This window comes from Carlito syrichta, unplaced genomic scaffold (genome assembly GCF_000164805.1).
Source record: "Carlito syrichta isolate Samal-C Ts95f unplaced genomic scaffold, Tarsius_syrichta-2.0.1 Scaffold60087, whole genome shotgun sequence".
NCBI lineage: Eukaryota > Metazoa > Chordata > Mammalia > Primates > Tarsiidae > Carlito > Carlito syrichta.
Window position 1 is genome coordinate 137,514 of NW_007004183.1, and position 16,841 is coordinate 154,354.

Sequence of the window (16,841 nt, forward strand, 5' to 3'; positions counted from 1 at the left end):
CAAATTAAAAAAAAAAAAAAAAAAAAAAAAGAAATGATATCTTCTGTTAGATTTAGGTACCAACCCCCAATCATTCATTCATTCCTTTAATAATGGTATTAATATTATAAATACATATATCTATTATTAATAAAATAATACCAATAATAAAACACTCTTTCTTAAGCATTTGGGGCCGGGAACTGGCTTAGGCACTAGAGATATCATTGTGAACAAGTCAGAAACAGTTCCTGCTCTCAGGTGTACAGCCAGGCAGGTGGGTGGGCACCCTGAATGTTAGGAAGGAAAAGTGCAGGGTGCTGTGGGAATGTACCACAGCATCCCAACTCAGGCACAGAAGGGCTCTCCTTGAAGATATTTAAGGGTGAGCATGATTTAGATATTGAAAATGAGGGTATTGCAGTGAAAGGTGCTGAGAAGAATGATCTTCGTTCTTTAGAAGAACTGAAAATATGCAGAAAGGGTTTAGGTAAGCGCCCATTGTTTGTTTTATTTGAATTAGATGAGTTTCATTGTTGCTGTATTTTCACTGAGTTGACCACCTTCAGATCGACGTATCTCCGCATTACCAGAATCCTCATACTCTCTGGTGCCTTCCTTACACTGGAGCCTCCAGGCTCTGCTTTATGGGTTCATTGAAACCGCTGCATTTGAAAATGCATTTTTATTGTATAATTAATTGTAGCATGTCTTTAATTTATTGTAGCATGTATGTAGTCAGTATGCTACATACTAGTTTTCCTACCAATATACACCAGTTTATTTTTATGTGAAATATTAAAATATCTTTAATTTTTTCATAATCTGGAAATAATTGAAACCTTTTACTCCTAGTGTAGAACTTTGAGATTATGGGAGTATATTTTTTTTAAAGGGTGGGCTTTTAAGTCTTAGAAATGTGTTTGCTAAAATAATTTGTGGAATTGAAGTTTTTTCTAAAATGTTATTTTTCATGTTGTTCCTCCTTCAGACTTCAGATATTAAAATTTTGTGGTCTTTTAACTTATGATTAACTTGACCATATTCTTCAACTCAGCTATTGAAGGGGTTAGTTGTTTTTTCAGTCTTAACCAGTTTATTCCTCTTTTTCTTCAACAGCTCAAAAGTGCAGAAGAATGAATTTCACAGAAATGTGACTACATCCCTAACTAAAGATACTGAAAGAAAGATAAACTATACTGAAAGAGGAGTGTTCTTTAGTGTAGATTCCTGGACTCCGGTAGGAATTTTCTGCTTTAAATTGAGAAGGCAGCTTCTTGCTGCTGCTTGTGTTTTGTAGAGTCCCTGGATATTTAGTTGTCCATGGAAAGTCACCTGGGCATGTGCCAGGCTAGGGAGTACTCTTTTCTCCATAAGTGGTTTGTTCCTGATTTGCCCTGAGTCTCCATATGTGGTGGGGACCTTAGTGGCAAGTCCGGCAGAGTCCAGGGTGACACTGGGCACCCAGCCCTGTCCTGCTTTGGCTTGGTCCCAAGTGTGTTAGCCCCATGCTGAGGAATACCATTGTGTATGAAATTTGTCCATGAGGGGTTTTTCTTTTTTCTTTTATCGGAGGGGAAAGCCATACACATCTCCACAACTTTTTAAAATATGAAACATTTCCAATAAATAAAATGGCAGTTAAAAAAAGACACAATTTATCCTTCATCTAGATTCAACAATTATATTGAATATATATTTACCTATATATACCCACAGATATGTATATATAAATACATATAAATGTATAACATATAACAATATAATATTTATAATATATACAACATTTCAAAACATTTAAACATGGATATTGTGATTATTAAATATTATAAAAACATACTTAAAACATTTTAACATAAATATGTTATAAAATAATTAAATTATAAACACGTTTGGATGCATGTTTTAAAATAAGTTTAGCCATCATATTTCACCCCTAATTACATTAGAAATTTTTTTAAAGAGTAAGAACAATCTCCTATGAAAGCTACAGTACCATTAACACAACTAAGAAGACAGTAATTCTATAACAATAATTCCATGATATCTAGTATCCAGTCCATACACATTATCTTTTCAGGTAAAGATACTCTACCAGGGGTTGGGGTTAGAGATACAAAATAAAAGGGAAACAGACTCTGACCTTTAGAAAATTTCAGTCTAAGCCAGCAGTGGTGTCACATGCCTGTCGTCCCAGCTACTGAGGCTAAGGCAGGAGGGTTGCTTGAGCCCAGGAGTTCCAGGCCTCAGTGAGTACAGTGAGCCACTGTACTCCAGCCTAAGCAACTCAGCAAAATCCTATCTCTTAAAAAAAAAAAAATGTAAAAAAAAAAAAGATAATTTCAGCCCAGTGGGATGACAAATATAAAAAATAAAACATTATGTGAGCAGAGTACAACAAATATCATGGTGAGATAAGGGGATTTTTAGATAGCAGGGAGAAAATTTTTACCTTGGAGGCTATCAGAGAGGGCTTCATAGAGGAGGTGGTATTTGAGTTTGGCCTGAACAGTACATAATAGTTCATCACAATTCTGGTAGTGGGTTAGGAAAGTTTCAGGATGTTTGGAAATCTGAGTAGTTTCATTGCCTGGAATACAAGACAAGGGATACAAGTTACTGTGAAAGGCTTGGGAAGGTAAATAACCATTGTGTTGTAGTGGCTCTTAATGTCGGGAGAAGTCTTTAGACTGGACTTGTGAATAGTGTCTCTGGGATTGGGCAAGAGCCTGGGCAGAGCCAGTTTCAGAGGTATTTGACTTGTGCAGTCACACAGAGAGGTCCATTAGTCAGATTTAATTCTCTGGTGTCACTGCTTTAAAATTTTAAAATATTTTTTGACTACAGAGGTCTACATTTTTATTTTGCACTGGCCTCCTTAAATTGTGTAGCTGATCCTGGACCTGGGAACTTCCATCAAAGCACTTATCAGACTGGGAGTAGTAGCTCACACCTGTAATCCCAGCATTTAGGGAGGCTGAAGTGAGAGGATTGCCTGAGTCCAGGAGTTCGAGACTAGCCTGTGCAACATAGTAAGAATTGTCTCTACAAAAAAATTTAAAAATTAGCCAGGTGTGGTGGTGCCCACCTGTAGTCCCAGCTTCTTGGGAGGCTGAGGCAGACGGATAGCCTGAGCCCAGGAGGTTAAGGTTGTGGTGAGTTGTTATTGTGCCATTGCACTTTAGCCTGGGTGACAGAGTAAGACTCTGGAAAACAAACAAAATACTTATCATTTTGTTTGGATTTGTCTCCTTTGCAAAAAAAAAAAAAAAAATTGTGCTGGAGAGACTTTATATTTCCAGTGTCTGTCATGATGCCTAACATACAGTAGGAGCTGATTAAATGCTTCCTGGATAAATAAGCAAGTCAGAACCTTAGGATGAGCACTCTGTGTGTAGCTTGCCAGGATTAGAAAGCACGATCCTGCCTTCAAGGTCCTCATACCCTGTGCTTCTCCAGATCCTGAGCTATTTGGGCCACCTTTTGGCGCTGAGCCAATTCTGCTCTGTGCTGGGGCAGACCTGGGAAGCCTTGTTTGGTCTCATGTCCCCCTTGGTTGGATTTGGAGTTGTGTCCCTGGACCTGGATGGATCTAGTCCCCACTCCAGTCTGTGTTTATATCTCTGCAGTAACCACATTAAGAACAATTCAGCTCCTCAAACTGAGGGGCTCTTTGTCCCCCCACCCCCAATTCTCTAGCATGAAACTCCCATACTCTTTTATGCCTACCTGGCAGCAAATACAGCAGCATCTCAAGTTGGGTGTGGTTTGGAGGGTATCTCTGGCTTCCTGGTATTCCAATTCATTTGCTTGAAAAAAGAAGTATATACTTTACACACAAATATAATTATAGTTATAGATCGAACAAATTTGTTTTTTAAAAAAAATTTAGTCCACAAAAATTATTTTGTTCCATTAGATTCTGCAAATCACTACAGACCATCCTGACTTAGTTGGTTCAGGATAAGTCCCAGCTAACTCTTCTCAGGCTAATCCTGACCTCACTTCAGGGTTATAACTTTACCATTCCTCAGCTTGAGTTGAGGGTATGATTTCATTCTCCTAATTGATCCTAAGTGATCTTACTTGTTGACAGGAATCGATATTTTAATTTATTTTTTATTTGTATGTACTGAGTTCTTACATCAGATGTTTTCTTTTTTAGCACATGTAAGAACTCATTTCCTTCACAAAATTTCAGTACTTTTGACAGAAAATGTTAACTTTGTTGGTTATACCATGTATCTTTATCAGACTGTAATAATTCTTTTATTTCAGGATTCCGTATCCTTCATGTACCAGGCTCTGGAAAGGAACGTAAGGACAATGTTCACAGGTGACTCTCGGGGGTCCCGGAAGCATGTCTCCAGCCCCTCAGCATCCTACTTCTTGTCATTTCCCTACGCGAGACTTGGGTGGTATGTATATGTTTATCTCACTTGTGAACATTTTCATCAATATTAATTTCATTTAGTCATTCAGCAAATGTTTTAAATGGTACCTGGTAGCACCTTATTTTCCAATCAATTCATCATCAATGAAAGCATTATCTTAATGGTTAAGTTATTGTAAGAATGAAGCTATCTCCTTAAACCTGGTCAGATATGTTTAAATACAAGAAGTTTTCACATTATCAAATAATCACAATAAAGTAGTATTTCAAAGAATATTTATAAAGCTCTGATATTCTTGGAGATACATTGTTACAGATTTTTATTTTTGCAACTAATGACGTTAGAAGGATGTAAGCAGATAGCTCTTATGGTGATCTGGATATTGTAACTTCCTGTGGTAAAAGCCTGGTACACCATGATAATGTTATAAGGAAAATGTTAGAGAGTCCTTTGATTTTAAAATTCAAGCATAAATGAGCCCGCTTGACTTTTCTGGAGGTTTAATGAAAGCTCCTTTAAAAAAAAAAACAAAAAAAACAGCCACACATTTAAATCAAAATGGTATAGCATTTCCTCAGAACAACTCTTTTTCAGGGGGTCACCAATGCATTCAGTTCCAGTGCAGGGGCCTGGGAGGTGAATGCTGTCTTTACTGGTCTTTCACTTGTGAATAATGGCTCTTCTTGGCCTCCTTCCTGAGAGAGCTCAAAGAAACCTCTTGCTGGGCTGGCAGCCACACAGGGCCAGCTGTCCCCAGGGTTTTCCCTGTGGGCCATTACTGGCCAGTGTGGAAACTCAGGAGTGCAGGGAACAGCGGTGGCTACATGGGGACAACCCAGCCTTGACCAACTGCTCTTCCCTTTCCCTCTGTTGTGCCACTTATTCTTTATGTGGCAATAAGAACCAGAGTAGACTTTTAGTATTTTCAGCCCCAGTAGTGACACTTGAACCTTTGACTCGGCTTGTTCATCTCTATAGCTGGTAAGTCATGGAATCGCACTAGGAACATCCACTAAATATGGTGGGGCTGGACGTCATGGCTCACACCTGTAATTCCAGCACTTTGAGAGGCTGAAATGAGAGGACAGCTTGAGCCCAGGAGTTTGAGACCATTCAAAGCAACATAGCAAGACTTCATCTCTACAAAAAAATCTGTCTTAAAAAATCAGCCAGGCAGATAGTGTATGTACCTGTAGTCCTGGCTACTTGGGAGGCTGAGGTGGAAGTATTGCCTGAGTCCAGGATGTCAAGGCTGTGGTGAACCATGATATGTCACTGCACTCTTGCCTGGGCAACAGAGTGAGACCACGACTCTAATACATACATATATATACATATATACATAAAATTTTGGACACTTGATTTAACCCAGTACCAGGCCCCCTATGTACCTATGGTGGAAATAGTGTATTTCACACAAGCTACTCTTTGATCAGGTAGCACACTAAAGTGAGTTATTGGAAACTGGTCTGCACTATTGGCTGGAGGATATGGCTGGATGTGAATTTTCTCTGTTCTCAGGGTGAGCCCTGGGTTGCACTTTGGCTGCTCTGTGTTTTGCATATAGGACAAGATGTTTGTGAAGATGCTTTTCATCTGCTTAGGTTATGTGGTCTGGAATTGCTTGAGGTCTTGATTTGTCCATTTTTCTTCTGTTTGTCTCTTTGAAAAACGAGATTGAATCGCACAAGCAGTACAACCTCAGAAGTGAATATTCACAACAGTCATGCGTGATGGAAAAATCATTGAAAGAAAGTTAAAACATGGGGTTCTAGAAAGGAAAGAAACAGGAGACAGCTTTACCTCTAATGCTCAGTGGGGGCTGCAGCGGGTTCCTCCTCCTCTTCTCTAAGGGCAATGACCTCGGCTGACCTCAACCAGGATGGGCACAGTGACCTTGTGGTGGGCGCACCAGGCTACAGCCACCCTGGCCACATCCAGATCGGGCGCGTGTACGTTATCTATGGCAATGACCTGGGCCTGCCCCCCGTCGACCTGGACCTGGACAAGGAGGCCCATGGGATCCTTGAGGGCTTCCAGGTGAGACACCATCTCTTTTAGTGGTCAGTAGCCACTTACTGGCATTTCGTGGTAAATTCTCCAGGATGAATAACCAGTAATGAGAAAAATTATAGTAACAAACAGCTGGTGGCCTATGTTTGGGTAGCGCTTTTTATTTTTAAAAGCATGTTAGGCTGGAAGCAATGGCTCACATCTGTAATCTCAGCACTTTGGGAGGTTGAGGTGGGAGGATTGATTGTGCCCAGAAGTTTAAGACTGGCCTAGACAACATAGTAAAATCTCATTTCTACAAAAATAAAAATACCTAAATAAAAGCATGTACATGTCATTTATCTCATTCTAAAATTTACTTTGAGTATTTAGTTTAATACCTTCCAAAACACACATGCTATTTACAACTGCTATAAGAGGCTAGTTGGGACAAAATTTCTTGATAATGCAAAACCTCCTTATGTTTGTAAAACTTTGTAAGAATTTTAGAGTCACAGAAAAGTTGTAAAGAAAATATAAAGAATTCCCATATACCCTTTGCCCATTTTCTCCTATGTTAACATATTAATTAATTATGGTATACTTGCCAAAAGTTTAAAAAAAAAAAACAACATTGGTATGTCGCTATTCATTAAACTCAGACTTTGTTTGGATTTTTTCTTTTGTTTTAAGTGGTTATTCATCACCAGAAAAATCTACAGTGACTGTGCAGATGTTCCCCATGGAATTTGAGCATGAATTCCTCTTGGGAGTACTAGGGGCCTAGAAGGCTCTCCAAACATCAGAGACATTAGTCCTTATACTAACAATAAAGAGGGGCAGACAGAGTGCTGCTACTAATTGCAGATGCATGTGGGGCTTTTGGTGACACTGGCCTGGCACTGTATGCTCTCAGCATCAACCTCCAGGGGAAGCAACCATAGACTTTGGGTCAGATTGTGGCCCTTGTTCTAAGCAAGCCACTTAACCTTTTGCTGTGAAGTCCATCTTGTGAGAGAAAATAAGATGACATGCCTGCACTTACTTAAAAAAAAATGCAAGGTTTTATGATCTAGTCTAGGTTCTGATGAAAGGGAGCCCTGAATCCAAGATGTACAAAATCACTTGATTGGCCAATGTATAATGTCCCATGGTTCCACAATCCCACATCTTCTGAAGACCTCTGACATCCCATGAAAAATTTCCAAAATAAATCTCCCCGTTCCTGTTTTGTCTTACTTCTCTACGAATCTGTTTCCCTATCATGTAAAGTATAATCCTCTTGGTGCATATAGATAGGGATTAAAAAAGGCAGCTCTTCCTGTGGATGAGAAACTCCCTCAAAGACCCCTTGGACGAGGAAGGAGGTGGCCTCATGCTGTCCTCCCTACAGTGACCTTTATAATTTGGAAGATGGCAGGATTAAAACATGGACTAGGGATGGGAATCCTGCCCTCTGGCCCTGACTATAATGAACCTGCTGAAAAATTCTGTGTTCCTCTTGGGATGACTGGCTGACTCACATAAGAGCTGGATGGTGCAGCTGGTGGTGATGAAATGAACCAGTTCTCAGCTGGCAGGGTCCCCTAGCTATTGGTCCCCACCCTGTCCAAGTGTGCTTTGTGTGCCCAAGCAATCTTCTCTTGTTTATCAAGTTCTGCCTTTTAGAAAGGGGCAGTGCTCATAAATGCCATTGCACACACAGGTGTAGAGAGATTAGCCAATAAATAATGGATGTGGGCACTGGGCATGTGTGCTATGTGGCAAGCACCACCATATATGAAGGGCTGTTCATTGTTATGTCAGCAGTGAAAGAATGGGAAAGCCTAATGAATTACTTTTAGGCTGATTCTAGACAATAGGAGAAGAAAGATCTAAAAGATCCACCTTGGAAGAAAATTGTTCCTGAAGAGACCGAGTCTTCCACTTGTCATCTGTGGAAGTGGAGATAATAGTCTCTGCCTTAATCCATGTAAAGTGCACTATCCTGCAGGGCTTTCTGTGATCATAGAAATTCTACCGCTATGATGTCCAGTGTGGGAGTCACTAAGCACAGGCTTTTGAGCATTTAAAATGTGGCTATTCCAATTGAGGAACTGAATTTTAAATTTTATTTAATATTAATTACTTTCAATTTATTTATTTATATTTTGAGTAGAAGTCTCACTCTCTCGTCCAGGCTGGAGTGCAGTGACGTGATCGCGGCTTACCGCAGACTCAACCTCCTCTGCTCAGGAGGTGCTTCTGCTTCGGCCTCTGTAGTAGCTGGGACTACAAGTGCATGCCACCACATCTGGCCAATTTTTTTTTCTTTTTGTAGAGACAAGATACTGCTATGTTGCCCAGGCTTGTCTGGGACTCCTGGGCTCAAGCAATCCTCTCCCTTCGGCCTCCTTACTGTGCTGAGATTACAGGCATGAGCCACCATGCCTAACCTATTTTAGACACTTTCAAAGATGAATTTGGTGCTTAATGTGGGGTGGAGTCCACAGGAGACTATTTTCTATAAACCGAGAACTCTTAAGAATTGACCCTAGACCAGGCGTAGTGGCTCAAGCTTGTAATCCTAGCACTTTGGGAAGACGAGGTTAAAGGATTGCCTGAGATCAGGGGTTTGCAGCCAGCCTGGGCAACTTGGCAAGACCTTGTCTCTACAATAAATCAAAAAATTAGCTGGGCGTGGTGGCTTGCACCTGTCGTTCTGGCTACTTGGAAGGCTGAGTGGAAGGATTGCCTGAGCCTAGCAGGTCAAGGATGCGGTGACCATGAGCATGCCAGCCTGGGTAACAGAGTAAGACTCGAACTCAAAAAAAAAAAAAAAAAAGTGTCTACCTCCTATTTTCTGATCCTTCCACTTCCCCTCAAGGCAGACAGACATGCCAAACGTATTTAGCTACCCAACTGATGTGCTGCAGGTGTGTTATAGGTTGCTGCCATTTTGTGCCCCACCTTTGGGTAATGGAGGTGCGGTGGGTGGCCTCTCTCCTCCCAGGGAGCCAAGAGTGCTCTTCTGAAGGCTGTGGCTCAGCCCTGGAGAAGTAACTTGTGCCTCTTCAGCCCTCAGGTCGGTTCGGTTCTGCCTTGGCTGTGTTGGACTTTAACAAGGATGGTGTGCCTGACCTGGCCGTGGGGGCTCCCTCAGTGGGCTCTGAGCAGCTCACATACAAAGTAAGACTGCTGGGTGGGGAAGGATGGGGCCGAAAGAGAGGGGTGCCTGAGGGAGACCAGCACTGGGGGAGCCCCTGGAACAATGCACAGAGCCAGTGTGTCAGAGCGATTGTGGGTAGATGATCTCAAGCTCCCACTGGGTTACTTGTGGTGACCTCGGATTACCTTGTGGCATCTGTTCCTGCCTCCCTGGCCTTATTTTGGCCTCAGTTTCTCAATTCTACCAGTACTTCACTCTTTTTTTCTTTCCCCTACCGTGCTGAATGCTAGTGAAGGGAGACAGAAATCTCAGTGAATCTGTATCTTCGTGGCAGGGAGGTGACTTTCCCGAACCTTTTCTTTCATGCAGGGAACCCAGACTCCCCTGTTTTCTTAGAGGCAGAGATCCCAGACCTGACTCGCAGAGCTCTCTTCTCGAGTGTGCTTCATGCCATAGCAGGGCTCAGGCATCTGTGACCCTGGAGGTCAAAGGCACTTCACTGCCTGCTGCCCTCCTGCCCCTTCCTCCTCACACTCCATTTCTAGACTTGCATATGATTTGTCACTTCCTGAACCCATCAGCTCCCTCACTGTAGGACCCTTGCTCATACAGCTTCCTCTGCCTGCAAAGCCCTTTCTCTCTGTCTTTTTTTAGGAGTGACATGTCATTTCTTGCAGGAGGTTTTATCTAACCTCTGGGTGAGGCCGATACTTCACTGTCCTCAGTAGCATCCTGTACTTACAGCTATTGTAGCCCCATCCACCCTGCAGCGTCATAATTACCTGTCCGCCAGCTTTTCTGGAGGACAGAGATTGGTCTTGTCATTGTGTACCTAGTCCCTGGGTCATGGTGGACAGTAAGTGCTTATAGAATGAATGAGGATGGAGACAGACAAGTTGAACTGATTCATAACACAGAATAAAATAGCACCGCATGTGTCCCCTGGCAAACGAGTGGTATGTTAGTGTTCAGGGGTGCAATGGGCCAGGTCAGGGAAGGCTTTGTGGAAGAACCAGAAACTGTGTTGGGCCTTGAGGTCAGGGAGGAGGTCAGCAAGTCATTCTGCAAACACACTGCACAATTATGTATGGCAGAACCTGAACAAGACACTGGGGAGGCGAGATAAAATGACTTAAAATTAGGAAGTACATTGTCTGATGGAAATGACAGGCTTTAAAAAAATCCTTTCAGTTGACCAGCAATGCACAGGATGGGTTTGTGTTGATCATTAAGCTCCCGACCATCAGGGATGGTGATGACTTACTTCAAAGTCAGTCCTCTTTGTCTTGCTGTTATTCAAAGTTCTTGGGTCACACCTGAGCCTCATGGTCTGTCTGCTGTCTGTTTTTGTCTAGGGTGCAGTGTATGTCTACTTTGGTTCCAAACAAGGGAGAATGTCTTCTTCTCCTAACATCACCATCTCTTGTCAGGTATGTTCACCTCCTCAGCCAGGCACAGAGATCTAGAACTTGCATCCTAGTTGCTGCCAGGGTTGAGTAACATGTGCTTTCCTGGTTCCCTCTTAAGGACATCTACTGTAACTTGGGCTGGACGCTTTTAGCTGCAGATGTGGATGGAGACAGCGAACACGACCTGGTGATTGGCTCTCCTTTTGCACCAGGTGGAGGGAAGCAGAAGGGAATTGTGGCTGCATTTTATTCTGGCCCCAGCCAGAGAGACAAAGGTAGTGCCACATGGGGGACTGGGCAGGGACCATGACTGCTCCATACGTCTGCGATGACTTCTGCATATGGGCTTATGTGCTTTTTCCTCATTCTATGTCATTTCACCAAAATTGTCTACAGTCTCTTACTCTTAAAGACATTCTGGCAGGTATTGTGCATAAATTCACTGAATGTACAAAAATGGACCCAACTTCTAGATCCAGATCCAAAAGGGGCCAACAGGCTATTCCCATAGTGTCTCCATTGACATAGAGACACTGAGGAGGCTTAGGATGAAGGGCATCCCCATGGTGCTCTTGACTGTCCAGAGAAGGGCCTCTTAAAATAGCATCCTCCAGTCCACAGAAGCGACCTCTAAAAGTGTGTTTCCTATAATAAGCATGAGATCCACTTCTGATGCTGGGATACTAGGATCAGCATAGGGACATCTGAGAGTCCTAGCAAAACCTCAGCAGATCGAACCCATTTCTCATTAGACTACAAAAAGGAACCATTCTTTCCAGCCCAGCCTTCCTCCCATCTAAAGTGAAAGGGACTGGTTGTCTTGTTTAGAAGAGTTGCACGTGGAGGCAGCCGACTGGATGATGAGAGGTGAGGAGGACTTCGCCTGGTTTGGATACTCCCTTCACGGTGTCACTGTGGAAAACAGAACCTTGCTGTTGGTTGGGAGCCCAACCTGGAAGAATGCCAGCAGGTGAGGTTGATGCTGGGGCCCAGGACTCAATGAGCACAGGGCAGGTGCCCCCCTGCTGCTGTAGAACCTATTGAGTGTGGGGCTTAGGAAAAGGACTGGGAAAATCTTGCCCTTCCAAGGAAAAGTCCAGACTGAGGCAAGGTTGCAAATTCTCTTTAGAACCTTTAAATCACAAGGCCAGGCATGGTGACTCATTCCTGTTATCCCAGCACTTTGGGAGGCCAAGATGGGAGGATTACTTGAGGACAGGAGTTTGAGACTAGCCTGGGCAATGTAGTACGACTCCATCTCTACACAAATAAAAATAAAAATAAAAATAATTAGCCAGGCATGGTAGCACATGCCTGTAGTCCTAGTTACTTGGGAGACTGAGATGGAAGGATCATTTGAGCTCAGGAGTTCGAGGCTGCAGAGAGCTATGGTTGTGCCACTGCACTCCAGCCTAGGTGACAGAGTGAGATCATGTTTTAAGAAAAAAGAAAAAAAAAAAAGGTAAAGTATATTAGTTTGCTAGGACTGCCATAAGAAAATACCACAGACTTGGTGGCTTAAACAACAGAAATTTATTGTCTTACAGTTCTGGGATCTAGCAGCTCAGGATCAAGGTGTCAGCAGGGTTGATTTCTCCTGTGACCTCCCTCCTTGACTTGTAGATGGCTAGCTTCTCCCTGTGTCTTCAAATTGTCTTTCCTCTGTGTGCGCCTGTGTCCCAATCTCTTCTTTTAAGGACACCAGCCATGTTAGATTAGGGTCCACTCAAATGACACTTTATTTTTTATTTTTTTAAAATTTATTTATTTATTTATTTATTTATGATGTTGTGGGGTACAGTTAAGGGTTAGGTGTACAATTATGTTTCATTCAGGCACCCTGTTGATATGAGGTGTTTCCCTGTTCCCAGACAGATATTTGCTACTGTTAATCCCATCTCCCTCCCCCCCCATAGTTTCCCAGTACTGTCAGTCATTTTCGTATAGTATTGCATTGCCAAATGACATTTTAATCACCTCTTTGAAGACCCTGTCTCTAAATATAGTCACATTCTGAGACACTGGGGGTTAGGACATCAGCATAGAAATTGGGGGAGCAACAATGGTAAACCCATAGCTGTAGGCATCCCCAACTTTGCTGTCAGTTGGGAGGCAGAATGGCAGTATGGTATCAGGAGAACCTGGATGTCAGGATTCACTCCTCCAGGCCTAGGACCACGGGGATAGAGAATCTGCAGGGAGGCCTAGAAGGGAGAGGTGCATTTTCTTTCCTTGGACCCGAATACCTGGCCAGCTCTTAATCCCATATCCCGGCAGCTGAGCCCTGTGTGCTTCATTCTAGGCTGGGCCATTTGCTTCACAACCGTGACGAGAAAAGGAGTCTTGGGAGGGTGTATGGTTACTTCCCACCCAACTGCCAAAGCTGGTTTACCATTTCTGGAGACAAGGTATGGCAACCCTTTCCCACCCCAGGAGAGTGGAGGTGACAGAGAAAGCTTTCTTGTGGTACAATATTATTTATTACATTTCACAGGACATGGGGAAACTGGGTACTTCCCTGTCCAGTGGGCATGTGCTGATGAATGGGACTCTAACACAAGTGCTGCTGGTTGGGGCCCCGACACATGGTAGGTCGTGCACCATGAAGTTTGGCTTCTTTCTAGTCACGTGGCTCCTTGGCCACGTCGGATGGGGAGAAGTTGTGAGATCTGGAGCCAGGCAGAGGTGGGTTTAAATATTTCCTTTTTTCATTAATAGCAAACTGTGTAACTTTGGGACGTTACTTAACCTCTCTGAACTTTTGTATCACCATCTTCACTGTCTGCTAAACAGGAATTATAAATATCTATTTCAAAGGCTTGTTGAAAGTGACACATGAGAGTAACTCAGTGTGTTTTTAATGCCTCTATTGCATTGAGCTCAAAGCTAGAGAAGAATTTTATAAATCAGTTCACCAGGAATAGGGCCACTCTGAGGACTTTTTTTTTTTTTTGGTGTCAGGGTCTCAATCTGTTGCCCAGGCTGGAGTGGAGGGCAATGAATAATCACAGCTACAGCATCCTTGGCCTGCTGATCTCAGGCAATCCTTCCTCCTCAGTCTTCCAAGTAGCTGGTGCTACAGACATGCACCACCATGCCCAGCTAATTGTTTTATTTATTGTGGAGAGGAGGTCTCACTGTGTTACCCAGGCTGGTCTCAAACTTCTGGACTCAGGCAATACTCTTGACTCAGCCTCCCAAAATTCTGGGAATACAGGCATGAACCACTGCACCCAGCCATGGGGACATATCCTTAAAAAATGATTTACTGGTCGGGCTTGGTGGCTCAGCCTGTAATCCCAGTACTTTGGGAGGCCAAGGCATGTGGATTGCTTGAGCCTGCAGGTTCAAGACCAGCCCGGGCAACTTGATGAGACCTTGTCTCTACAATAAATAAAAAATTAGTTAGGCGTGGTAGCATACACCTGTAGTTCTGGCTACTTGGAAGGCTGAGGTGGAAGAATTGCTACAGCCCAGCAGGTCGATGCTGGGGTAGCTGTGAGTATGTCACTGCACTCCAGCCTGGGCAACGGAGTGAGATTTCAATTCAAAACAAACAAACAAACAAAAACTATTTACTTTATGCGAGAGTTTAAAAAAAAACACACACACACAACAGAAAAACTACCCCCCCAGATTATAAAAGTGAATCATACTTATTTTGAAAATTTGTGGAAACACAAGGAAGTATGTAGAAGAAAAAAAATCACCTGTTACCCTGATTTTAAAAATGTAAGTTTAAGCCAGGCTCGGTGGCTCAGCCTGTAATCCCGCACCTTTGGGAGGCTGAGGTGAGTGGATTGCCTGAGCCCGTGTGTTTGAGACCTGCCTGGGCAGCGAGACCTCATCTCTACGATAAATAAAAAAAAAAAAAAATCAGCCGGGTGTGGTAGCACATGCCTGAAATTCCGGCTACTTGGAAGGCTGAGGCGGAAGGATCGCCGGAGCCCAGCAGGTCGAGGCTGCGGTGGCGGGAGCGGCCACTGCACTCCAGTCTGGGCGACAGAGTGAGACACCAACTCAAAAAAAAAAAAAAAAAAAGTAAGTGTTATAGTATATATAACATTGTCACACCTAACTTTTTTGATTTATTGTATATCTTGAATACATTCTCATGTTATCAAATATTCTTCTAAAACATTATTTTTGATGCCTGTATTGCACGTTTTTCTATATGCACATGTCAACATTTACTAACATCATCCTCCTGCTGGAAATGTAGATTATTTCCAAATTCACACTATTATGAATCAGGAATTATTGAATACCCATGTACACAAATCTTTGACTGCCTTTCTGATTAGTTTTTTGGATAGATTCCTAGAGGTATACTTCCTGGACTAGAGGATCTAGTATTTTTAAAGGCTCTTATTACATATTGTCAAACCATTTTTCAGATTTTTATTTGTTTCATATTGTATGGTAGAGATTTGAATAGTAAGTAGAAGTGAATCAGACAAAGGAATGACTAAGTTTTTCATTCAGGAATGATTCAGGACACAGTATTATAACAACAAAAAACTTGCTGACTTAGATTTGGAATAGGTTTTAAAAATATTTTTCTTTACAGTCTAGGTAGTGATTTCTAAGCTCTTACAACACACATTATCTATTTTATATTTTATTTTCCTCACCACTTCTTCTACCAAGTGCTTTGAATTAAAACTTCCCAAACTTTCTTGTTTTTGGTGCCATTACAGACTTGAGCTTCTTTTTCCCTATTATGAATTGTAATACAAAACAGAACACAAAAAGCTTAATTTATATATATATTTTTATATATAATTAGATCTTTATAATTTGAGATAGCTATACATTCACATGCAGTTATAAAAAATAACACAGAGGATAGGCCAGGCATGGTGGCTCATGCCTGTAATCTCAGCACTTTGGTAGACAGAGATGAGAAGATTGCCTGAGTCCCAGGGTTTGAGACCAGCCTGGGCAACATAGTGAAACCTCGTCTCTACAAAAAAAAAGAAAAGAAAAGAAAAGAAAAGAAATAAAACAGGGGTCCACCTCATTTGATTCATTTTTCCTCAATGATAACATCTTGCAAAACATAATGTCACAATCAGATTATTTACATTGTTTGATACAGTCCACCAAGATTGTTCAGGTTTTCCCATTTTATCTTGTATTTCACTTATATTTTACTCACACAATTTGTTGGGGCCAGTACTAAATAAAAATGCAGGATCATTTGTTTAAAATTATTAAGAATTTCAGACTGGCATAGTGGCTCACACCTGTAATCCCAGCACTTTGAAAGGTCAAGTCGGGAGGATTGCTTAAGGCCAGAAGTTTGAAACCAGTCTGGAAAATGTAGTGAGACCTTGTCTCTACAAAAAAGGAAAAAGAAAAAAATATGAATAATTTCAAGTTGGTGACAGGACAGCATGGAGTGAAGCATAGGGTCTTTTATACATGGGGCCTGTGTGACTACATAGGTCACACACTCTGTGTTTATGTCGTAATAGCTTTATGCCTTTTGGGCACTGCGCACCTTCCCAAATCTTGGAATCAAGTTAGATACCACTACCCTCATTTCCTAATCCACAGTGATTTTTGCATTGTACCTGCATTTCATCACAACACCTGAACATGCAACTTTGCAAAGATGTGACATAATTGAGAGGAATGCAGGGCTCTTGTGTTCTGTGACCAGCCTCCACCTAGTTGTGCATGCATTGTCAGGCATGTCATGGTGTTACCTTCAAAATTTCAAAATATCTACAGCATTCCCGTGAGTTCACTTAGATGCTTCAGTATGCAGTTTGGGAATCACAGCTGTAGGGTACGGGTGCATCTGAATTTGAGAATTTTGACCACTTTTAGGGTATCCCTGGGGATGCTATTCTTGAGGCTGAGTATGTAGGCAGCTAGTTCAGATGGACCCATCCCTGACACGCTGTCCTC

The 16,841-nt window shown here is 42.2% G+C and overlaps 1 protein-coding gene across 1 annotated transcript in view; it reads left to right on the forward strand.

Moving 5' to 3' along the window:
- Window positions 1-16,841, forward strand: part of GPLD1 (glycosylphosphatidylinositol specific phospholipase D1) — a 61,138-nt gene that overhangs the window by 34,644 nt on the left and 9,653 nt on the right. Inside the window, exons 12-20 of the mRNA XM_008050465.1 lie at window positions 1,099-1,219; window positions 4,258-4,397; window positions 6,227-6,413; window positions 9,423-9,533; window positions 10,869-10,943; window positions 11,041-11,197; window positions 11,751-11,892; window positions 13,225-13,330; window positions 13,417-13,510. Of these exons, the coding sequence (XP_008048656.1) occupies window positions 1,099-1,219; window positions 4,258-4,397; window positions 6,227-6,413; window positions 9,423-9,533; window positions 10,869-10,943; window positions 11,041-11,197; window positions 11,751-11,892; window positions 13,225-13,330; window positions 13,417-13,510 (1,133 nt within the window). The remainder of the gene's footprint in view (window positions 1-1,098; window positions 1,220-4,257; window positions 4,398-6,226; window positions 6,414-9,422; window positions 9,534-10,868; window positions 10,944-11,040; window positions 11,198-11,750; window positions 11,893-13,224; window positions 13,331-13,416; window positions 13,511-16,841) is intronic.